Below are 18,517 nucleotides of genomic sequence, written 5' to 3'. Positions count from 1 at the left end.
ATTTGGAATTACAGTCCCAAGTTTAGAGTAATCTATCCAAAAAACCTTTCTCCACATGTTGGTGTCACAGTGCCCAGGTAGAGAAGCTGCTGGTGTTGTCAAAAAAATATGGAATGGCAACCCCAGAGATCAAAGAAGCAGAAAATACATCCAATTTGTAACACTCAGCATACAGAGGTTGATCAATCTTTTGCAGATTACCTTAAACACTTTCCAAAGACGTGATGTTGTGGTCTAGACTCTGGGATGAGAGAACACTTGGATATATCAGATGTGAATCAATGTTTTATTGACTGATGAGTCTAAATTTTTATATTGGATTAGTTTATCTGATGGACTGACAGAAAGTCTTGTGAAACTAAATCTGGAACAAAGACCATGTGTTGACACATATACTGAAGAAAATGACACTATAGTGGGTTCCTAAGGATTTGCTGTTTTTCCTAAATTGACAAGTGAATAAATAGTACTTAATGGCCATTATGACCCGAAATAGCACAGTACCATAGGTTTCGACTTTAGTATATATATTTTCCATGGCAACAAATTGTAAGCACTTAAGATTATGTTTTATAAAAAAACTTACATTCAGTCAGGTGTGTCCAAACCTCTGGTACTCAGTTCCTCATATGCATCTACACACAATACTCAGCAATAAGTTCAATACAAAAAGTCTTTATCTTCCAAAGTGAACGTTGCAGGCATTTGCACACAATTTCAAGTACTGAACAGGCCATAGAGTGACATTTCAGGTACTGAGTTTTTGGTTGTTTCTTTTCTCCCTGTTTGGTCGACGAGGTGAAATTCTCAAAGTGGGAAAGGAAGCGAGATAAAACAGGGTAAGTGGGCGGTGCCTCCTTGGGCCCTTATCTATGAAAAGAAAATTTCTCTGTTGTGTCGCCCCAGTTTTACCACAATCTCTATAACAAAACAAAGACCAGAAGCCAGCACACTGTATAAACTTTCTTTACCTAGTCTTTATAAAATTAATTTTATTTTAGGTCACGGTTGGGCCTTAAAGACAAAATTCGAAGGTCAAGTGTGGTTTGTTATATGGTTTGTAAAAAGTCACGAAGTTCTCTATGTTGTTTGTTTGTTTTCTTCTTTGGGGTCCCTGTGGTTCACAGGCAAGCTAGCGACATTTAAAGGTGCCCAGATTCTGTTGAGGATCTCAGAGGGTGGTCTCGCTGCTCATGTCCCGGTGCCTGTCCCTGTGGTCCAAGTCTGTGTCCTCATAGTCTGACTCCATCTCAATCTTGACCTGAGGTACTGGGCAGGACATGCCGCGGGTGACGGTCATCGCCGGTGATGATGGGCATGAGATCTTCAGATGGAGGGTGATGCTGTGGGTGGCAAGGTCCCATTACATGAGTGAGGTAGAGGAAGGGAGCAGTGGAAGAGGAGAAGGAATAGTAAAGGAGCAGGCGTCAATTGCTGGAACTCTGTCCAAATTTGGGTATTTGGAAAGGATTGGGATCAGAGTTAATGATCCCCAAATATAACAAATCACACAAGGCATGTTTGCATTGTAACTACAAAGCTAAAAAAGCTAATGAATAATGGAAGCTTATACCTATGCGTTAACTTTGTAGCCCACTTGTCTCCATCTGTGTTGAGTTGTTAAGTAAGCCTAAATAGTCTTCTATGTGTGTCAGACTTTGTGTAATAAAATGCTAAAAACTGCATTTTTTAATGTATTTTAGTACATAAGTGGTTTGTCTGTACATTTATCTGTAAGTGTAAGTAACATAGTGGGTAAAGCTGGGATGTAATAGACTACTGTGTAGATATTTGTTTACATTTGGGGTATGATTTTTCACCAAACTATGGGCAGGAAACGGCACAGAACGTAAGGAGATTCAGGGCTCAGACATGTAAGTGGGAAACAGATATCATGCCAGGCTATTTTCCCCACCAAGAAACCTCCAGAATCTAGGCCAGGAACATTACATTAACATAAGGGTTGATAACAGGCTCAAGCACATTAATATATTACTTTAGCTAAGGCCTACAAATGTCTAAGATCTTACATGAGAAAATTTTTAAAAAGTTAATGACTAAACCTTGACCCTGAACAGACTCGGCAAAGCTATAACAGAAAATGTAATGAGTGAATATCAGATATTAGTCATTGCCAATTTAGGACTCTTCAAATCACACAATGCTACCAAGTGGGAAAAGTGAATACAGCATGATTCCTTTAACACACACAAGGTCTTTTAAAACGGCAAATGATTCTTCCAAACCTGCTTGGATGAGAACACTAACTGCAATTCTGTTACATCAACTAACAGAGCTAAATTGAAATGGCAATCTTACACACCCAGACAGAGTGGGGGAGGCAATCTTCCCAGTGTCTTAGACAACCAACACTTTGTCTACAATTACATCTAAATTCTGTACATGGAGCTGAATAAATGGAACTATTTAGTACCCACCTCAGCTCATGCTCTGTGAAAATTACAACAGTTTCACCTTTAAGCTGATTGCTTCTTTCATTCTAAACCAAGATTGTGTTTACAGCCTGGCTTTACATCACATCTGCTCTAAAAAAAACATCATCCAGACCATGCACCATTTACAGCAATGCAGATATTACAGCCAGCAGCATTTAGTGCACAATATGTGAATACAATTTCTGAGGCAGAAATCTGTTATTTTGGTCTTGTGTCACATGGTCATAGGCAACACAATAAGGCCTATTTTCAGTAAATTATCTGGTTATCAGGTCACAAGTTGGTTTCCACTATTATTTTTATCCATGCCAACATATGTTTAATCAAAGTCTTATATGCTGAAATGTGGGCCTCAGTTCTATTAACTTTACTTTAAATAAAGTAGATTTAATCATACCATACACTCAGTCCACAAAGTCCATATATGTAAACTAAACCTTTATAAAATCTAAGTCTGTTTTATCTCATTTTTGTAAATGTCAGCCAAACCCGTTTTTAGCAGATTAGACCTGTCCTTTCAAGCTGGAGATGTAATAAGTGTTTAAGTGTGGATCTAAATGAATCATAAAACAAGCATCATCTAGCCATCTGAGTTGTGTTTAAAGGCATATTAAAAAAAAACATCCTATTCAATTCTTTAAAAATCATGAAAAAATACAAGAAATATTACATGATGGTAATTGGTGGGGCATTAGCCTCAAAGCACCAGGTCAAAAACCTGACTCAAACTCCAGACAACAAACAAGTTTTGGCTGATCAACTATTTTGGAGGCAAATTAGATTTTTACTCCAAATATGTCTAATATCCACCCAGAAAAGCAGTTTTTACAAAAAATATAAGGGACAGGATCATAGAGTGTACAACATAACAAGGAATACACATAAACAGAGGAGAAAGAAACAACCAAAATACCCAACTTTGTGTATTTGCAAACTCAGATGAGCAACAGCTATGTTTCTTATTAGATTTACAAAAATGTAGTATAGTTGGCATATAAACTTACTGAATATTAAAGTATTTTTATTATTATACAATTATGTGTGTTATGTATAGGTGTATACAAAAAGGAAAAAAGACTCATTAAAATACAGAATATTTTTAACATACGACCTCCATCTGCATTGCTTCAAAGTGCATGGGTAGGACAATAAGCAAGAACGCCATTTTAGTCCATAACATGCACCTATTGAACAGTGAAAACAAAACAAACTTTATTATGTTCTGTTTAATGTCTATTAGGAACAAAATGCATGCATTATATTCTTTGTGACAAATAAAGAAGTGTAAAATGTACAGCAATAAGGATGAGAATGGGTTAATCAAAAAGTATTGGGACACTGTAATATTAATAGTTTTTAAGGCTACCTCGTAGAATGTTTAGCATAAAGCATTTCTGTTTCAAAAATAAATAAATAAATAAATAAATCCTGTACTTTTTTATTTCTATAAATGTATTTTTGGTTAATTTTATCCATTTTAAGTGTTCAACACATGACCAAATACCTTTGGAGGCCACTGTATTTGTAGGTACAAGTGACAAGTGTTTTCAAAGAGTATGTGTATATCAGTAGCTGTTTTTTATTGGCCCACATTGTGTGCTAATATGGTTTGTGTATTTATTCTGTTCATGCGTTGTGTGTGTCTTTTTTGATTAGACTGTATATATGTATGTTTGTGTGTGTGTGTCAGTAGTAATAGTTTCCGAGATGGCAGCAGGCCATTCATTTGGCATGGTGATTTGGGGGCCCTAACACCTCTTTCTCTGAAGAACGTATTTAGGTGTGTATGTGTATGTGGTGTGCGGGTGTGTACAGTGCTGGACAGTGCGTATTTGGGTCAGTAATAGTAGTTTCCAGGCTGGCAGCGGGCAGTCCATTCAGAGTTGTGATCGGTGGGTTCTAATAGCTCTCTGTAAGGAAGGTGGAGTTTTAGGACACAGTACCTGCGGTCCAGCTCGGCCTCGCCCAGCGAGCAGTTGGTGTATGGATGATACTTCTCCTACAGGACACAAGACATTAAGTTTTAAATACTCATGAATAAAAAAAATAATTGTGATAACAATACATCAATTATGATGCACACTTAACCACGTAACAGTGTGTGTGTGCGTGTGTGTGTGTGTGTGTGTGTGTGTGTGTGTGTGTAGAAAGGGCAAGTCTATTCTCTGGAGTGAATTGAGCTCGTCCATTATTTTTATGATGAGTTATGATGCAGAACTAGTTGCCCACCATCATTGGTTGACCGCCTTTATGTTGAGGTGGATGAATGCCACCAAACCCACACAGCTATGATCCAATATCTGTTACTGCCCCAAAGTGGAGAACGCTCCCTATTATTAATTAAAAACACTAGATAAGTTGTTGACAAACATTTGACTTTGCTGAGGATGTGTTAGTTTATTTTCAATGAGCAACGCAACAAATCAATCATATAATTAGGCATGAGCGTGCTGAAGTGATGACCAGTAGGGGGAAGCAGCAGCACACAGCTGAATTACGTAGGATAAGTGTTTAAAATCTATTAAGCTCTGATGTTTTGATTTTAAACAGGGCACTGGATACTGATGGATTTAGTGTGTGTGTGTGTGTGTGTGTGTGTGTGTCTGTATCTGAGAGTGTGGGTGGACGGATATCTTCTCTGACAGTTACCTCCTCTGGGGAACACGCAATAAGCCGGAGTCTCTCCAAAGCCACTTTTCTTTTCACTGACCGAATAGATAACAGCACTAGTCACTCAAAAAGCTGGACTTACATCGTCTTCACTGTTGTCTACTGCTCTGCCCTTCTTCTTCTCCTTTTTGCTACTGCCATTCTTTTTCTCATCATCCTTCTTCTTCTTCTCTTTCTCGGGCAGGAGGTCATCCAGCCAGGCTAAGTCATGCTGGGAAAAGACCATGTCCAACAGCTTTCGCACCAGCATCAGTCCTAGAATCTGAGATAAATACCAGACTTGTTCTGAGATTTATTTAATAGACCAGTACTCATAAATGTGTAAAATCCTCTGGGACTGGTAAATGTGATTATGCAGACTGAGCATCAGGCATCAGTCTTTAAGTGTATATCAGCAAAATGGAGTTCCAATGTACAATGTTATTTGCTATAGGAAAAGTCAAAAAGTTGGTATACTTTTTAGTTCATTACTGTTATTTAAAGCTTACAGTTGACATGTCTATATGGTCAAAAAATAAACACTGTAGTTGCTAAGGGGGCTAATGTACCATAACAGGGAAGATGATGGCGAGGAAAGTGGATTTGAGGATCCAGAGCACGGCTAAGCAGATGATCTGCAGCAGAGTAAAGAGATGGACCCTCCTGAGAGGAACGTGGCGGAGGTATGCGAAGTCCGGCTGGTGCTTCGCTGGCATCAGGAAGAGCTTGATCCTGTCCCAGAACTATTGGGGAACAAAAATGTAGCATCACATATGTGATATTATATTGTTATTCAGTTTATTTTTTGTGATCTGTAGAGTTCTGTCTGGGTCTCTGTGGGTTTTATCCAGGAGCACTGTTGTAAGGTAACCAGATTTAAGTTTAGTTACCAGCTTACATTAGAGATATTAAGTGCATTCTACACCATAATAACTGTAATATATTTTTACTTTTTTTTTTAACTTTTTTTTTAAATCTACTCTGCATGCTGCTGAATGTAGGGCGGCCTCCAACTGTCAGGGTTTGATTGCCAGACGCAGCAAAGCAGCATCTGGCCGCTGCCACCCTGCCTCCACACTGCGCCGCCTCATCAGAATGCTGCCGGACGAAGCCGAGGAAAAGTGTCCAGAATACAAAATATCAAGCCCACCAATTCTCTCTTAACTCAGAAACAACCCCTCCACCCCACAACACCTCCAGAGGGCCATGTATTCCATCACCTCGCCTCTAGGGTGAGGACAAATCGCCCACTTCCTCGTGACTTAAGTGCAAAATGTGCTGTCAGAAAGCACGTAATCTTTATCGAACTCCACCGCTGCTGATCTTGTTCCCATTACCCAGGGCGATTGACGCAGAGATGTGACACTTCACACTTAGCTTCCAACTGGTGGAGAGGAGGAATGGTCTCAAGAATGAGTCAGCAATGACCCAGTCACACATACAAGGTTAAGATAAAGGTGTAGTTTGGTGAAAAACCCTGTTTACACCTCTTCCACATTACCTCAAATACAAACGTCATGCAAGGATTTTAGAATTTAGTGCAGTTAAATTTTCAAAAGTTTTTATAGAACTGTTGCTAACCATGCGGACATCAGCACCTGTACAAATGCTAATGTAACTCAATGCAATATAGTCTCTGACCACATGAATCTCACCTGGATCCCACTGAGAGATGCCACACCCATGTAGAGGAACACTCCGTACAACACAGGCATGGGGATGTACTGAATAAAGGCATAACAAACAGAAGAAATTGTTTTATCTCAACCATTTCTACCATGATCAGTGAAATGTGCTTAGATAATGTTGTTCAGACTGATCTCACCTCCCATTATTTTACTGATTTGTACTAATAAACCATGCCATTTAACCTCAGACACTGCCAGTAAAAATAGGCTTTGTAGATGTCTGTTGGAGATCTATATATATATATATATATATATATATATGTATTTATCTGTATTTTTACAGCTGTCTTTTTTTAATAAATGCAGTCTGTTAAGTTCTCTTCTGGGCCAGAGTTAATAACATGTTCTGAACTCACCTGGAGGATAGGGGCTAGAAAGATGGAGACTCCGGTCAGAACAAACACCAGGATCCCGGTCAACCGTTGCTCCCTGTGGTTAGAAAAACAAAGCCTCAGGAACAGCAGAATAGAGATAAACTACTGCCCAAAATGAAAACTGTCCAGTTAGTTCATTTAATTCAACTAAGTAATTGTATTTAGTAGAAAATACTGCTTAGTTTATGTGAATATAGCAATTTATGCTAAAGGAATATATTATATTTGTCATTAAAACATACCATTTTCTTCAGGTTTCAGTGCAGAACAATTTTGTTGGAAAAACAATAATATAAAAGGTGCTTTAAATTTGGCACAGGTCACCTATTCTCAAATATGTGAAGCATATCAATTTAGAAAATGTTAATTCACAGGGCATTATACTGGAAAATCATACATGTTTCTGTTATTGAAAAGTGTATTAGATTCTGAATTTTATATATGTGCAATAAGCTGCCTACAGGATGATGACATAACTTTAGAGATCTTCTACCAACAGTGTTTTATTGCTCAAGGTAAATAATACTAGACTCTTAATAGCATTGTTCCTTTCATACCTGACACCCAGGAACTGTGGCTGTTCTCCCGGGGCACTGGATTCACTCTCCATCTTCAGGGAGTCAATGTGGGCAATGGAAATGACTGTGGCTGCTACGTACCATGGCAACCCCATAAAAGAGCAGGCTGCCATCAGGATCCCCACCCAGAACAGATCCAGGTGATAACCACACCCTTTCTGTTCAGGACAGAGGACTTTAGTTCAGTACGGGGTTATTTGTGTAGCACATTTTACAAAAAAAGACACAGTCTCAAAGCAGATTTTTTTTTAGAAATAATTCATGAATGTGCCCTTAAATATAAATGTGATTCTTTCTTAACTTTCCTTAAAATATACCTTAAGTTTGTTCTCTTTTCTGTTGACGATGACAGCGCTGATCTGCTGGTCCATGAAGATGAGGATGGTGACCAGGAGAGCAGGTACAAAGCTGGCTACATAAACCCACCATGGGTTTTTACCAAACGGCATCACCAGCCAGCCCCGGCCTATACGCGTGGGCTAAAGGTTAGGAGAAAAACAACAGATGTCCAACACAGGAATAATTCAGGGGACATTCAACTGGACACTTTCAGAAATTATGATGCCTGTTATGTAGGTTTATGTGTTGTCAGGCTTTTGTAAGTGTTATATAGTCTTATGAACAATGACCTATAGTTCAGTCTTACCCTATTGGATAAGTCAAATAATCACTAGTAACACCCATATTTTACACAGATTTTTACCCAAATCACATCATGCACCACCTCTTCCTTTGAAACAGCTGCTAATGCAACCTCATTAAGACAGCTTGGACACTTGGAGAGCACTAATTATAAATGTTATGAGTGTACCGTATGAAGGAACAAGAGTTTGAATTTGCTTGTTGCACCTTAAACTTGGTGGGCACAATGAGTTTCGGGGTCTGCAGGCCCATCAGCATGTCCAGCCCCACAAACGTCATGATAGATATGAAGATAGAGAAGTCGCTGATGAGTTTCCGGAGCTAGACAAAGTACAAAGGTTTTTGATACAACACACATGATAATTCCTAATTTCTAAACACCTAGTCTAGGTGTGATTTATTTTAAGGTACACCCATCTCTGGCACAGCCATAGAAATAATTTAACATCAGAATTAGACATTATGAAGCATCTGTACAAGCAGTTTTGCTGAATCCAATGAAAACTTCACAGCAATGTCTAAACATCTAGTCTAAAATTCTGAAAAGAGTATAACCTGATTCTGCAGCAAAGGAACACAAAGTCTTTATGAATCCACTTCATTTTAAAACATTCTTAATAAGCAGGTTTCATAAACTTTTGGTCATGTAGTTTATTGTGTAATATATCATAATAGATATAACATGTCCATAGTTTGGAAGGACCACGACCCTGAATTGGATAAGCGGTTACAGATAAAGAATGAATGAATGAATAGTTTGTAAGGCATAATAATGCTTCAGGAGCTTTTGCTTAGAAAAAAAAATCATCCTGTAATCCTCCAGTGAACTAATAGTCTACCAGGTCACGACTTTTTCATTATGTGATTACAGATTTATTATCACCACTTTTGTTCCAAATTTCATGGGAATTTTTGACCCTGAGCAATGCTTTAATTAAAACAGCTATATACTTATAGCAGTGTAATAAAAGAGCACCCTGACAAACAAAGATAAAACAGATGAAATTTTCTAAACCGTCATTTAGCTATTTATTTATAATGAATATTCTATACAGATCAGAATTTACGGCTGGGCAAAAAATGAATTAGCAGATATCTGAGACCAGCCAAGACCATTCAGCATAATTTCTGACAACCTGTCATGGATACAGATTATACAACCAAAAATTTCTGGACACCTCACTCAATATTCCAGACACAGTAAAATCATCTGCTATCCTGGGAAGCCTTTACACTAAATGTTGGAACTTGTTGTGAGGATCTGAATGCAGTTCTTGACCACACACAGCATTCCAATTAATGCCATATGTACTGGATGGAACTCAAACATGTCAGAGAAAAGAGTTTCACTCATCTAATGTTCAACACTGAGGGATCTATATATCTCACCTGCTGACACTTGGCATTGAGTATGGGGACTAAACTGTAATGCTCCTGCCAAAGGGTTTCTATAGAGATTGCACAAGCTATATGTGGACAACTGAACATCAGTGGGTACCTCTCAGTGTAGTGTTAACTTAAAAGTAAAATGGAAAATTTAATTTGCAATCTGTCCTAACTATGTACCTTGGTTGGAAAGTAGCGGCTGAACTTGAACTTCTTGAGCGAGATGGTCATGGAGTAGGTCCCGAAGAAGAGGATGAAGGACATGAGTGCCAAATCAGGGATGTATTTACAGGAATTTCCCACCAGAGAGCCACCGTATTTCACACATTCCTTCTTACTAAGCTGAGTCCAGTCCAGAGCTGTTACGTTCATCTGAGAGAAAGAGGGAGAAAGAGGTCAATAAAGAATGTGAGGTCAAGAAATAAAAGAGAAAGGACATGAAGACAGTGGAAATATGAGAAATGTACAAGTTAGAGACAATACTGGTGCTTAAACACAACAGATATGTTTAAAATTCTCACAGATATTAGATATTTGAAAAAGAGACACCTATATACAGTATAAAAGAAGCTGGTGTAACCTCTAACCTATAAATACCTCTATTTTTTAAGTCATGTTGTGAGCTTATACTATAGCAGAGAAGTTGTAAATTATGAGGAGACAGTTCATAATTCATGCCACATTTGGGTACGAATAGACACACAGAGACAAGACACAAATAAAACATCAAATACTATTTTCTGCTAAAGGTGCTTTCTTATAGACAATCTTCAGCCTGCAACATCTGAGTAAATTATTGAATTTGAAGTTGATTTTTACTGATAATATTAAAACTGTTTTATTTCTCACTTGTAGCTGTAGACAGTATAGATCCTTTGTATGAAACCATGTGACTTTGTGTTGAGCTGCTAGTGAGCAATGGAGGTCAAAGCGGAAAGGCAATTATAGTGTCAAATCAGTCAAGCCGTGAAATGACTGGATGTTTTTCATGTGAGATATAGAGTAAGAGACAACTGATAAAACAGTGGAGAGGGAGGAGAAAATGAAGAGACACAAGATTGTATCCCCTTTGCATCACACCATCCTTCAATTCCTCTCAAGACTCTATTGCTGAAGCCGGAACTCCAATTTGAATAAAAATGAGAGTGATTTAAGGAGAGGAATCAGAAAGTGAGATGAAGCTAGAATGCCTAACCCCATGTGAATCTGACGAGGCCAAGGTAGCAGTCATGAAAACAACAACATCTAAAACAATGATTAAAAAAAGAAAAGCACTTACACCAAAGGAAGAAGAAGAGTTATCCGGCACTGGAACTACAACAGCAAAGATCATTGTAGCCACTAAAGACAGGTGTGTGTGTGATGAAACAGAAGAAAACATGATCAGAATGAGCAGAGGAATCTGAAATTGAAATTGCAATTGGTTGCAGGGTCACAGCACATCTGTTTTGCTATAGCAACAGATGGCTTTTGGCTAAATGCTACAATCTGGGAATCTTAATTGTGGGATAGAAAATCCCTGGAGAACCACAAAACCATTTTTTCTGAGGGAAAATAGCTTTGGTACTTTACTCTCATGCAGGTAAATACCAGCTAACTGACTATAAAGCAGCAAAATTCTACTCACACGTATGAAGCGGCCATGTCAGATGTTTGCAACAAAATCAACCACAGCACAAATCAGTTACAACAGTTATAGATTTTTCCACTAATTCATTCTATGTACATATTTAATGCTAAAGCATTGCTGTAATTATAAGCAAAATAATTACTAAGCAAAGCACAAATGTTCTGCAACCAATCATTCAATCAAGTTAGTCTTTGCTGCTGTAACAGATTATACTCTTCTTGTAGACTTTATTGGAACAGTACATGCTTCTGTGAATTTTTAATGAAAATTATTTTGTTTGATAACAGTACTGCAAAAGATCCAAACCTTCAGTGATTTGCCAGCTTTATATTCAAAGGTTACATTACACTAAGAACAGTGGATCGATTTCAAACAAAACTTTTCCATTTTCCGGCTCTATAAGTGAGGGTAATGAACTTAAGGACATCACTAGCAGTGGTTTAGAGCAAATAATTGAAGACTGCAATGTTGATTTAGGTTTTCTTCTTTTACATGTTCCACTACTGCTACTTATGTTCTTGGTAAACAACCATCAAGAACCTGGAGCGATATATCTGTGTTCCCACCTGCATCAGAATCAGCACAATTAAAATGTTACTCGAGTAAATGTACAGCAGTCAATGTAGCATGTGGTGGTCCAGTTATGAATTTGACACTGAAAAATTAGTATTGATCAAGGGTTCATCCTTTAAAACTTACCAGCTCTAAAGATGACAAACCTGCTCCAAACTCAATATGTGAGGAAATTGAAAACATTCATTCATTCATTGTCTATAACCGCTTATCCAGTAAGAGTCACAATGGGTCTTGAGCCTACCCAGAATCACTGGCTTAAAGACAGGAACACATTCTGGAGGGGGTGCAAGTCCTTCACAAGGCAACACACACACATTCACACCTATGGACACTTTTCAGTAGCCAATCCACCTACCAGTGTGTGTTTTTGGACCATGGGAGGAAACCAGATTCGAACCCACAACCTCTAGGACCCTGGAGCTGTGTGACTGCAACACTAACTGCTGTGCCACTGTGCCACCCTAAATTGAAAACAGAACAATGCAAAAATACTGGGACAGTTTGTTGCAGTCCGAGAGTGTACTCACTTGGGTCAGGGGCGACACACTCGCACTTGTAGGCCGTGACATAGTCTGGTTTGAAGTCTGTGTTGATGGGATAGTACTTGAAGGATCCCACCATTTTCTTAATTGCATCAGAGATGAAAATGAAGGAGATTAAGCTGGAGAATCCTTCCTCTGTGAATCGGGTCATGTATTTGATGATGTAGCTGGCATCAGTAGCCACTAGGAACAAGCACTGGACACAGGAATGCATCCCAATCCACAGACGGAGCTCCATATAATCAATACTGTTGCTCCTGATATAGAAAGTAGGGCATGGTTAATGTATGTGGTGCAGCTTGGAAAAGTGTCAAACAAAAATGGCTGAACATGTCATTGTTTTGTACCTTCCATTCACAAATGGGCCAGATTGGTTTAACAGCTAATATTAATATTAGCAAGATAGCAACTTAGCAGTCAGAATATGCGTTAGCATTAGCTTAGAAGTATAAGAATATCTACTGGAAACTTACATGCAAATACTGACTTGCAACTTCCATGATAATAAATAAGTGTTGATCATTATAAAGCAGCTTGCAACTCATGTGAAACTCAGCTGCAACATTTACAGCTGCTGAACAATGTGAACATGTGTGGAAACAACAATATTAGAAAAATGTGATAAACCTCAGGCTCACAGCCCTAGCTTCTGAACTACATCTTCAGGTGGGTAACAGGCTGAGAAAAGATAGTAGTCTGGATGATAGACATTCCAATGAAACGATACAGAGGTGTTCTCACATGCAGAAATCGTAGAGCAACTTCTCAAAAATGAGGATGGGTCCCGTAGAGCTAAGTATAATGAGGGGCTGACCGCCAAAGAGGCAAAAGACAGTCCCTGCCAGGGCTGTGCCTAGGAAACTCTCCATCACCCCCTAATGGAGAGGGAAAGAGAATGAGGAACAGTCACTCACTTTGAACACAAACTTGGAAAAACTCTTCTTGCACTGGGCTAGTGGTTAGAAAAGTACATAGGAAAAATACACGTCTCTGTGGAAATAAAAATACACGTCTCTGCAAATTAGAATAAAACAAAAGAAACCAAGCACTTTTTGCATGTAGGCAACAAACAGTAAAATTCCTTAGAAAAACAGGGAGGACTGGCTTCAATCTTTTTTAAAACTCAGGAAACATACACAATAAAAATGGTAATGGAACTTTATCTCATCTCGAGTTTCTTACAAAATAAGTGTGCAGAATAGCTCATGCTTGCACTTACAAGTGTAAGCTTTATACATCAGACTAGAGTTGGACTAAGTAAAATTTTTAGCATTTCGCAAATCCTCTTTTCCAGAGTTATGTACAATATAACTAATATAAATGTTGTATATTTAATCTTATGCTGTGTTAGGAAAGTCTGCTAGTAATTGATCACTAGTCTTCTATGGTTAAGGAAGCAGCATAATCCCTACTCTATGCCAACCCAGTAAAAGTCATGTTGGTAACACCTGCCTTAGTCTGGCCTACCCCTCACTGCTTGAATGCGGTTTCTTCTTGTTTTTCTGTCCCTCATTTCAGGACATAATAATGTCTGTGACATTTAGCTCAGCTGCAACCCAGGATTCTTGCTGTTGAGGAAGACACATGGTTGATGGTGCTTTTTCCTGAGAATCCTTAAACTGCTCTATATCTCCCAGCAAGTGATATAATCTATAAAAGGTTAGTGTTCCTCCTGGAAGTCTCACCTTGAGGGGATACAAACAGAGTGAAAATCTCTGTCTTTATTGCTTTGATGTTAAAAGGGTCAGATTATGGACTCATGTGAGCCATTAATCTCCATGTCTGAAATATGACACTTCCTTATTCTCATAGATTTTCTGAGCCAGAGCAGAAAGTTTTCAAACTAATCAAACCCTATGCCTAAAAAGTCCACATATCAATTATTTATATAAGTCTTCTGGTCAAATAGGGTTACTGATTTTATAAAATTCAATGCAAAATACAAGATAAAAATAAAAATAAATCATGCAAACAAAACCGTTCAAATTTTAATTTAGATATTACAAAAATGTTTTATTACATTAGACCAACCATAACAAGTACTGTAATATTATTACATCATAAAAATATATGTTGTTATTGGTCATTAATGGGTTAAAACATCTTCAAATCTGCTATGATTTTAGGTGATTGGCAGTTCAATATAAAAGTCCAACCATTAGAAACCTATGTAAGACAGGTTGATTCTATTGTAACTACTTGTTTAATAATTGGTAGTGTTAGAGTTAGTTCCTCTCTTGAAGGCCTTACCAAGGCAAGAATTCAAATGGCAGAAAACATGAAAATTGAAATCTTGGGACAGTTTTACTTTTGGGTGTTTCAAGATTTTAAGTCATTTGTTTCTGATCAAACCTTATCATTTTACAAATACAAATACAATAAAACGAAAAATGACAGGTATTCTTTTTCATAGAAATCATTTGACCTTTTCTGAAGACCTAGAAGGCCCTGAGGGACAGGATGCATATCTGATACATGTCTGTGTGTCTATGATGAGAATGGTCAGATTGGAATTCATGTGTGAAATGTGTGGATGAAAGAATGTGGATGAACAAATGAACCATTGAGGCAGAAAGATCAGCAAGAGCTTTGAAACTGAGGAATAAATATTGCAAAAGAATTGCAGAACGAAAAACAATAAAGGTAAGAGAGCCCGCTTTGAAGGAGAAGCATCTCTAAATGTCGCATTCAACTTTAAAGGAAATGTCATGCTCCTGGCTTTCCTGGTGGAGAGTTGCAGGATGTACCTGGTAGTTGTCTGTGGCATCCCCTAAGAGACCCCCGAAGGTGATGGCATTCGTGATGCAGCCCAGGTAGATGAAGAGCACAGCTGAGATAGTCTGGATGTGGAAGCCCTCATAAAAGTCGCTGGGGTACCAGGGCACCTTCCTCTTGATATCCAGAAACAGGCCTCCACAAAACCTGCAGCAGCCAACCACACAGGCTCTTAATAAATGATTAAATGCAGATCTGTCCTTTTACAAAGGTTCCATTAAAAAGTCAAGTGGACAGTGACAAATTACAAACATGACAAAGTAAAAGAGAGGGAGGGAAAAATAGGGAAACTTTTAGGCAGCTACCCCTCCAGGCTATTTGTTCTATTAGCAGTATATTCCAGACCCTAACCTTTTCAAGCAGAGGAGTTTTAAGCTGTTAGCAAGATTAGCCTAGCTAGCTGACAGCAACTTGTTCAAAATGCCTAGTTAGGATACATGAATACATCTTATAAATTAAGATGGTTTTCATGGAGTTACAACTACAGATATAATTCGAATAGGCACTAAGGTTAATTAATTCTACTTTGACAAATCAGTGTTACATTATTAGCTTTAAATATGGAGCTTTAACATATTTAGCTTTCTCAATTTTGTTGTCTCTGTCATATGCCTATATCAAATAGAGAAGGTGAAGTTTAGTATGTTCATACTTTTAAACTTTTTTTTAAACTGGCACTAAGGCTACATAATAGGACAGGTTAGCATACTATGAGAAGAAAACCAGTTGCAAAGAAACGTCACTGGCTAGAATTATACTGACTGACGAGGGAGAGGAAAGGCTACTCTACCCACCCAGAGAGCAAGAGAATAATTATTGTCTCTTTGACATATATCTGAGGGTGTCCATGCCATTAGTTCTCAAAGAACTTAAAACCTCACTTATGCATAAATTGCTAGATATGGCAAAATATTTGCAGCATTTATTTTCATGTAAACTATGCCTCAGCTCGGATTGTCTTCCACTAGCAAGTGTAATTAGTCAAAAGTGTCAAAGGAACTTACCTCCCAGTGTAGGAAAGCTCTTCTCCAAGTTCATGGGGCACTGGCATCTCTTCATCATCGCTCACACCACCCCCTCCACCCACTGAACCATTCATCTGACCCAGCTCATTCAGAGAAAACACTGACTTTCTGAAACCAGGAACAAGTCAGAGATTAGCAGCAAAACAGCATAAATCAATGATAAATGGTGCAGTAAATGGATAATTGCTAACTACCACCATTAGTGTCAATATATTATTGGTTTTATTTTTTATTATTGGTTGCCACACCAATGGCAACCAGTAACTAAAATTATAATCATGTGTTGTCATATAGTCTGTGCAAAACGTAAATACAAAATTGTTATTGTTGTAAATATAGATAGCTAGTTAGTTAACACAACCTATTGTGGCGTCTTTCTATTTTGGACTACGGAAATGTGCATAACTTTTTCAATTCAAATCAATAAATTTTATTCGCATAATGTAGTCATGACCATTTAATACAAATCAAATGTCGTTGCTGTTGTGACAAAGCCTATTTATTTAATGTTGTGATAAAAAAGCAAAAAACTATATAATGTACATTAATGTAAAAGTAGTTTTTTAAAGCTAAATTTGGGACAGTTTTTCACTATATATACCTTTTGTTGTGAAATGTTTGCAAATTTCTGTAATTCCTGTTTGTAGTTAGGAATTCAGGTTAAATGTTTTAGGTCAGGCATTTACATTAACATGTAACACATTTGAATAATTGTACAGATACAAGTGACTGACAAGTTTGGGGTCTTGTCCAAGGACTTACTTGTAGATGGACTACTGGCCCAATGACTAGCTTATAAATAAACTCTATATTGTGTGGATGTCTATCTTGTTATACATTACCCTTACCAACCAACATTATATGTAATTTGGAAAACTTTAAATAACACAAGAAGCATGTACAAATAAGTTTCAAACCTACAGAATCAGAACTCTTAGACTATTTACACTATTTTCACTGGCATCTGCAGAAATGCTAACCAAATAAATGGTTTACCTCTTGTCTGCAGAGGGCACTTTCTTAGGGGGCTCAATGCGGATTTTTGGGTCCCATTCACCAGGTGGGAGTACAATCACTTCATCCAGGAACTCGTCAATGCCTGCAATCAAGTCTTCACGGTCCCTGGCCTTGTACGCTACATCACTAAAAAGCTGAAAAAACAAAGACTCTGTAAATATCTAAAAGGTTAGGGTTAGGGTCTGACCCACCCAGACATTATATATGTCATGAAGTTATATCATATGTAAAATAAATATATTTTAAGTATATGAAACATTTATTTTTTCAAAGTCTTGGCATTTGCAGTATCAAGACCTAACTAGAAGAGATACCTGACTATGGAATGTATTATGTTATGTTGATATAATCCCCATTTTGTTCAACAAGCAAATGATCAGGAAATACATTCCTTAAGATAAGTAGAGCATGTTGGTGCATACTTACATCATCCACCATTAGTGTTGCGATGGCACGGCCAATCTCATTGTAGGACTTGGCTTTGCCAGGGGGCCCCAATAGCACAAATAAGAATCTGTCATGAGAAAAAGCAGTTTTAAAAATACACTGTGATTACCTTACATACATTTTAAATTCAAAATCCACAATTAAGGTTCTCAAATTTAAGGCACACCAGCTGTCAGACAATTCTTTTAAAGGGCTATGGCAGAAAGTGTTGGCACCCCTGAAAATGATCTCCCAGAAAATTATTGCAGTTACCAGAGGCGATTGCTCTAAGACTGCTCAGCTTCCCCTAAAATGTCAAAAAATAAGTGATCAAATATATACTGTTGTGTGTACATGTCATTGAATAAATATGCACTACAACGCGCTCAACTTTTATTCAGAATCAGCTTCTTATCACTGGTAAAAATGCAGCTTTCCTCTCAATCATTCCCGCAGCTTCACAGTGATTTGAATGGTGTGGACGCCGAGCGTCCACAGAGTTCAATAGCGAAGCAGCGAAGTGCAGCGAAACGAGACCAGTCATTGGATAAATGCTGGGCTTTGTCCCGCCCATCGGACGCTCAGCGTCTCTGGGGGTCTATGGGGCAGTGAGCTGGCCTCGGCTGGCCCGGACGCTCAGCTTCTGCATGATGATTGGATGATCTGTCTGTGGCTGAATGCCTTTTTGATTGACAGCGAAATGAGCGAATCAGCGATCCTTTGGTGTAGAGATCCGTGGGAGCATTACATATT

General features: G+C 38.1%; 1 protein-coding gene across 1 annotated transcript; it reads right to left on the bottom strand.

Moving 5' to 3' along the window:
- Positions 1-1,171: 1,171 nt before the first annotated feature.
- On the bottom strand, positions 1,172-17,905 carry LOC136676554 (electrogenic sodium bicarbonate cotransporter 4-like). Its single transcript, XM_066653650.1, has 18 exons — positions 17,895-17,905; positions 17,765-17,852; positions 17,318-17,472; positions 16,301-16,429; positions 15,269-15,443; positions 13,263-13,396; positions 12,507-12,778; positions 11,053-11,087; positions 9,954-10,145; positions 8,595-8,708; positions 8,063-8,224; positions 7,725-7,903; positions 7,150-7,222; positions 6,761-6,829; positions 5,675-5,848; positions 5,209-5,388; positions 4,400-4,455; positions 1,172-1,343 (listed from the first exon to the last, which is right to left on the bottom strand). Exons 1-18 carry the CDS (start codon positions 17,903-17,905, stop codon positions 1,172-1,174), a joined length of 2,370 nt encoding a protein of 789 aa, XP_066509747.1.
- Between the last annotated feature and the right edge of the window lie 612 nt (positions 17,906-18,517).

The sequence above is a fragment of the Hoplias malabaricus genome, chromosome X2, assembly GCF_029633855.1.
Source record: "Hoplias malabaricus isolate fHopMal1 chromosome X2, fHopMal1.hap1, whole genome shotgun sequence".
Classification (NCBI taxonomy): Eukaryota; Metazoa; Chordata; class Actinopteri; order Characiformes; family Erythrinidae; genus Hoplias; species Hoplias malabaricus.
This window is presented reverse-complemented; position numbering and strand designations above follow the sequence as displayed.

Bases quoted from the DNA above. Each gene is read 5' to 3' on its own strand.
- LOC136676554 (XM_066653650.1), bottom strand. The intron at 17,473-17,764 runs GTAAGTATGCAC...TTGTTTTTTCAG, and splicing joins CAACACTAATGGTGGATGAT to CTTTTTAGTGATGTAGCGTA. The intron at 4,456-5,208 runs GTAAGTCCAGCT...TGTGTCCTGTAG, and splicing joins TAGACAACAGTGAAGACGAT to GAGAAGTATCATCCATACAC.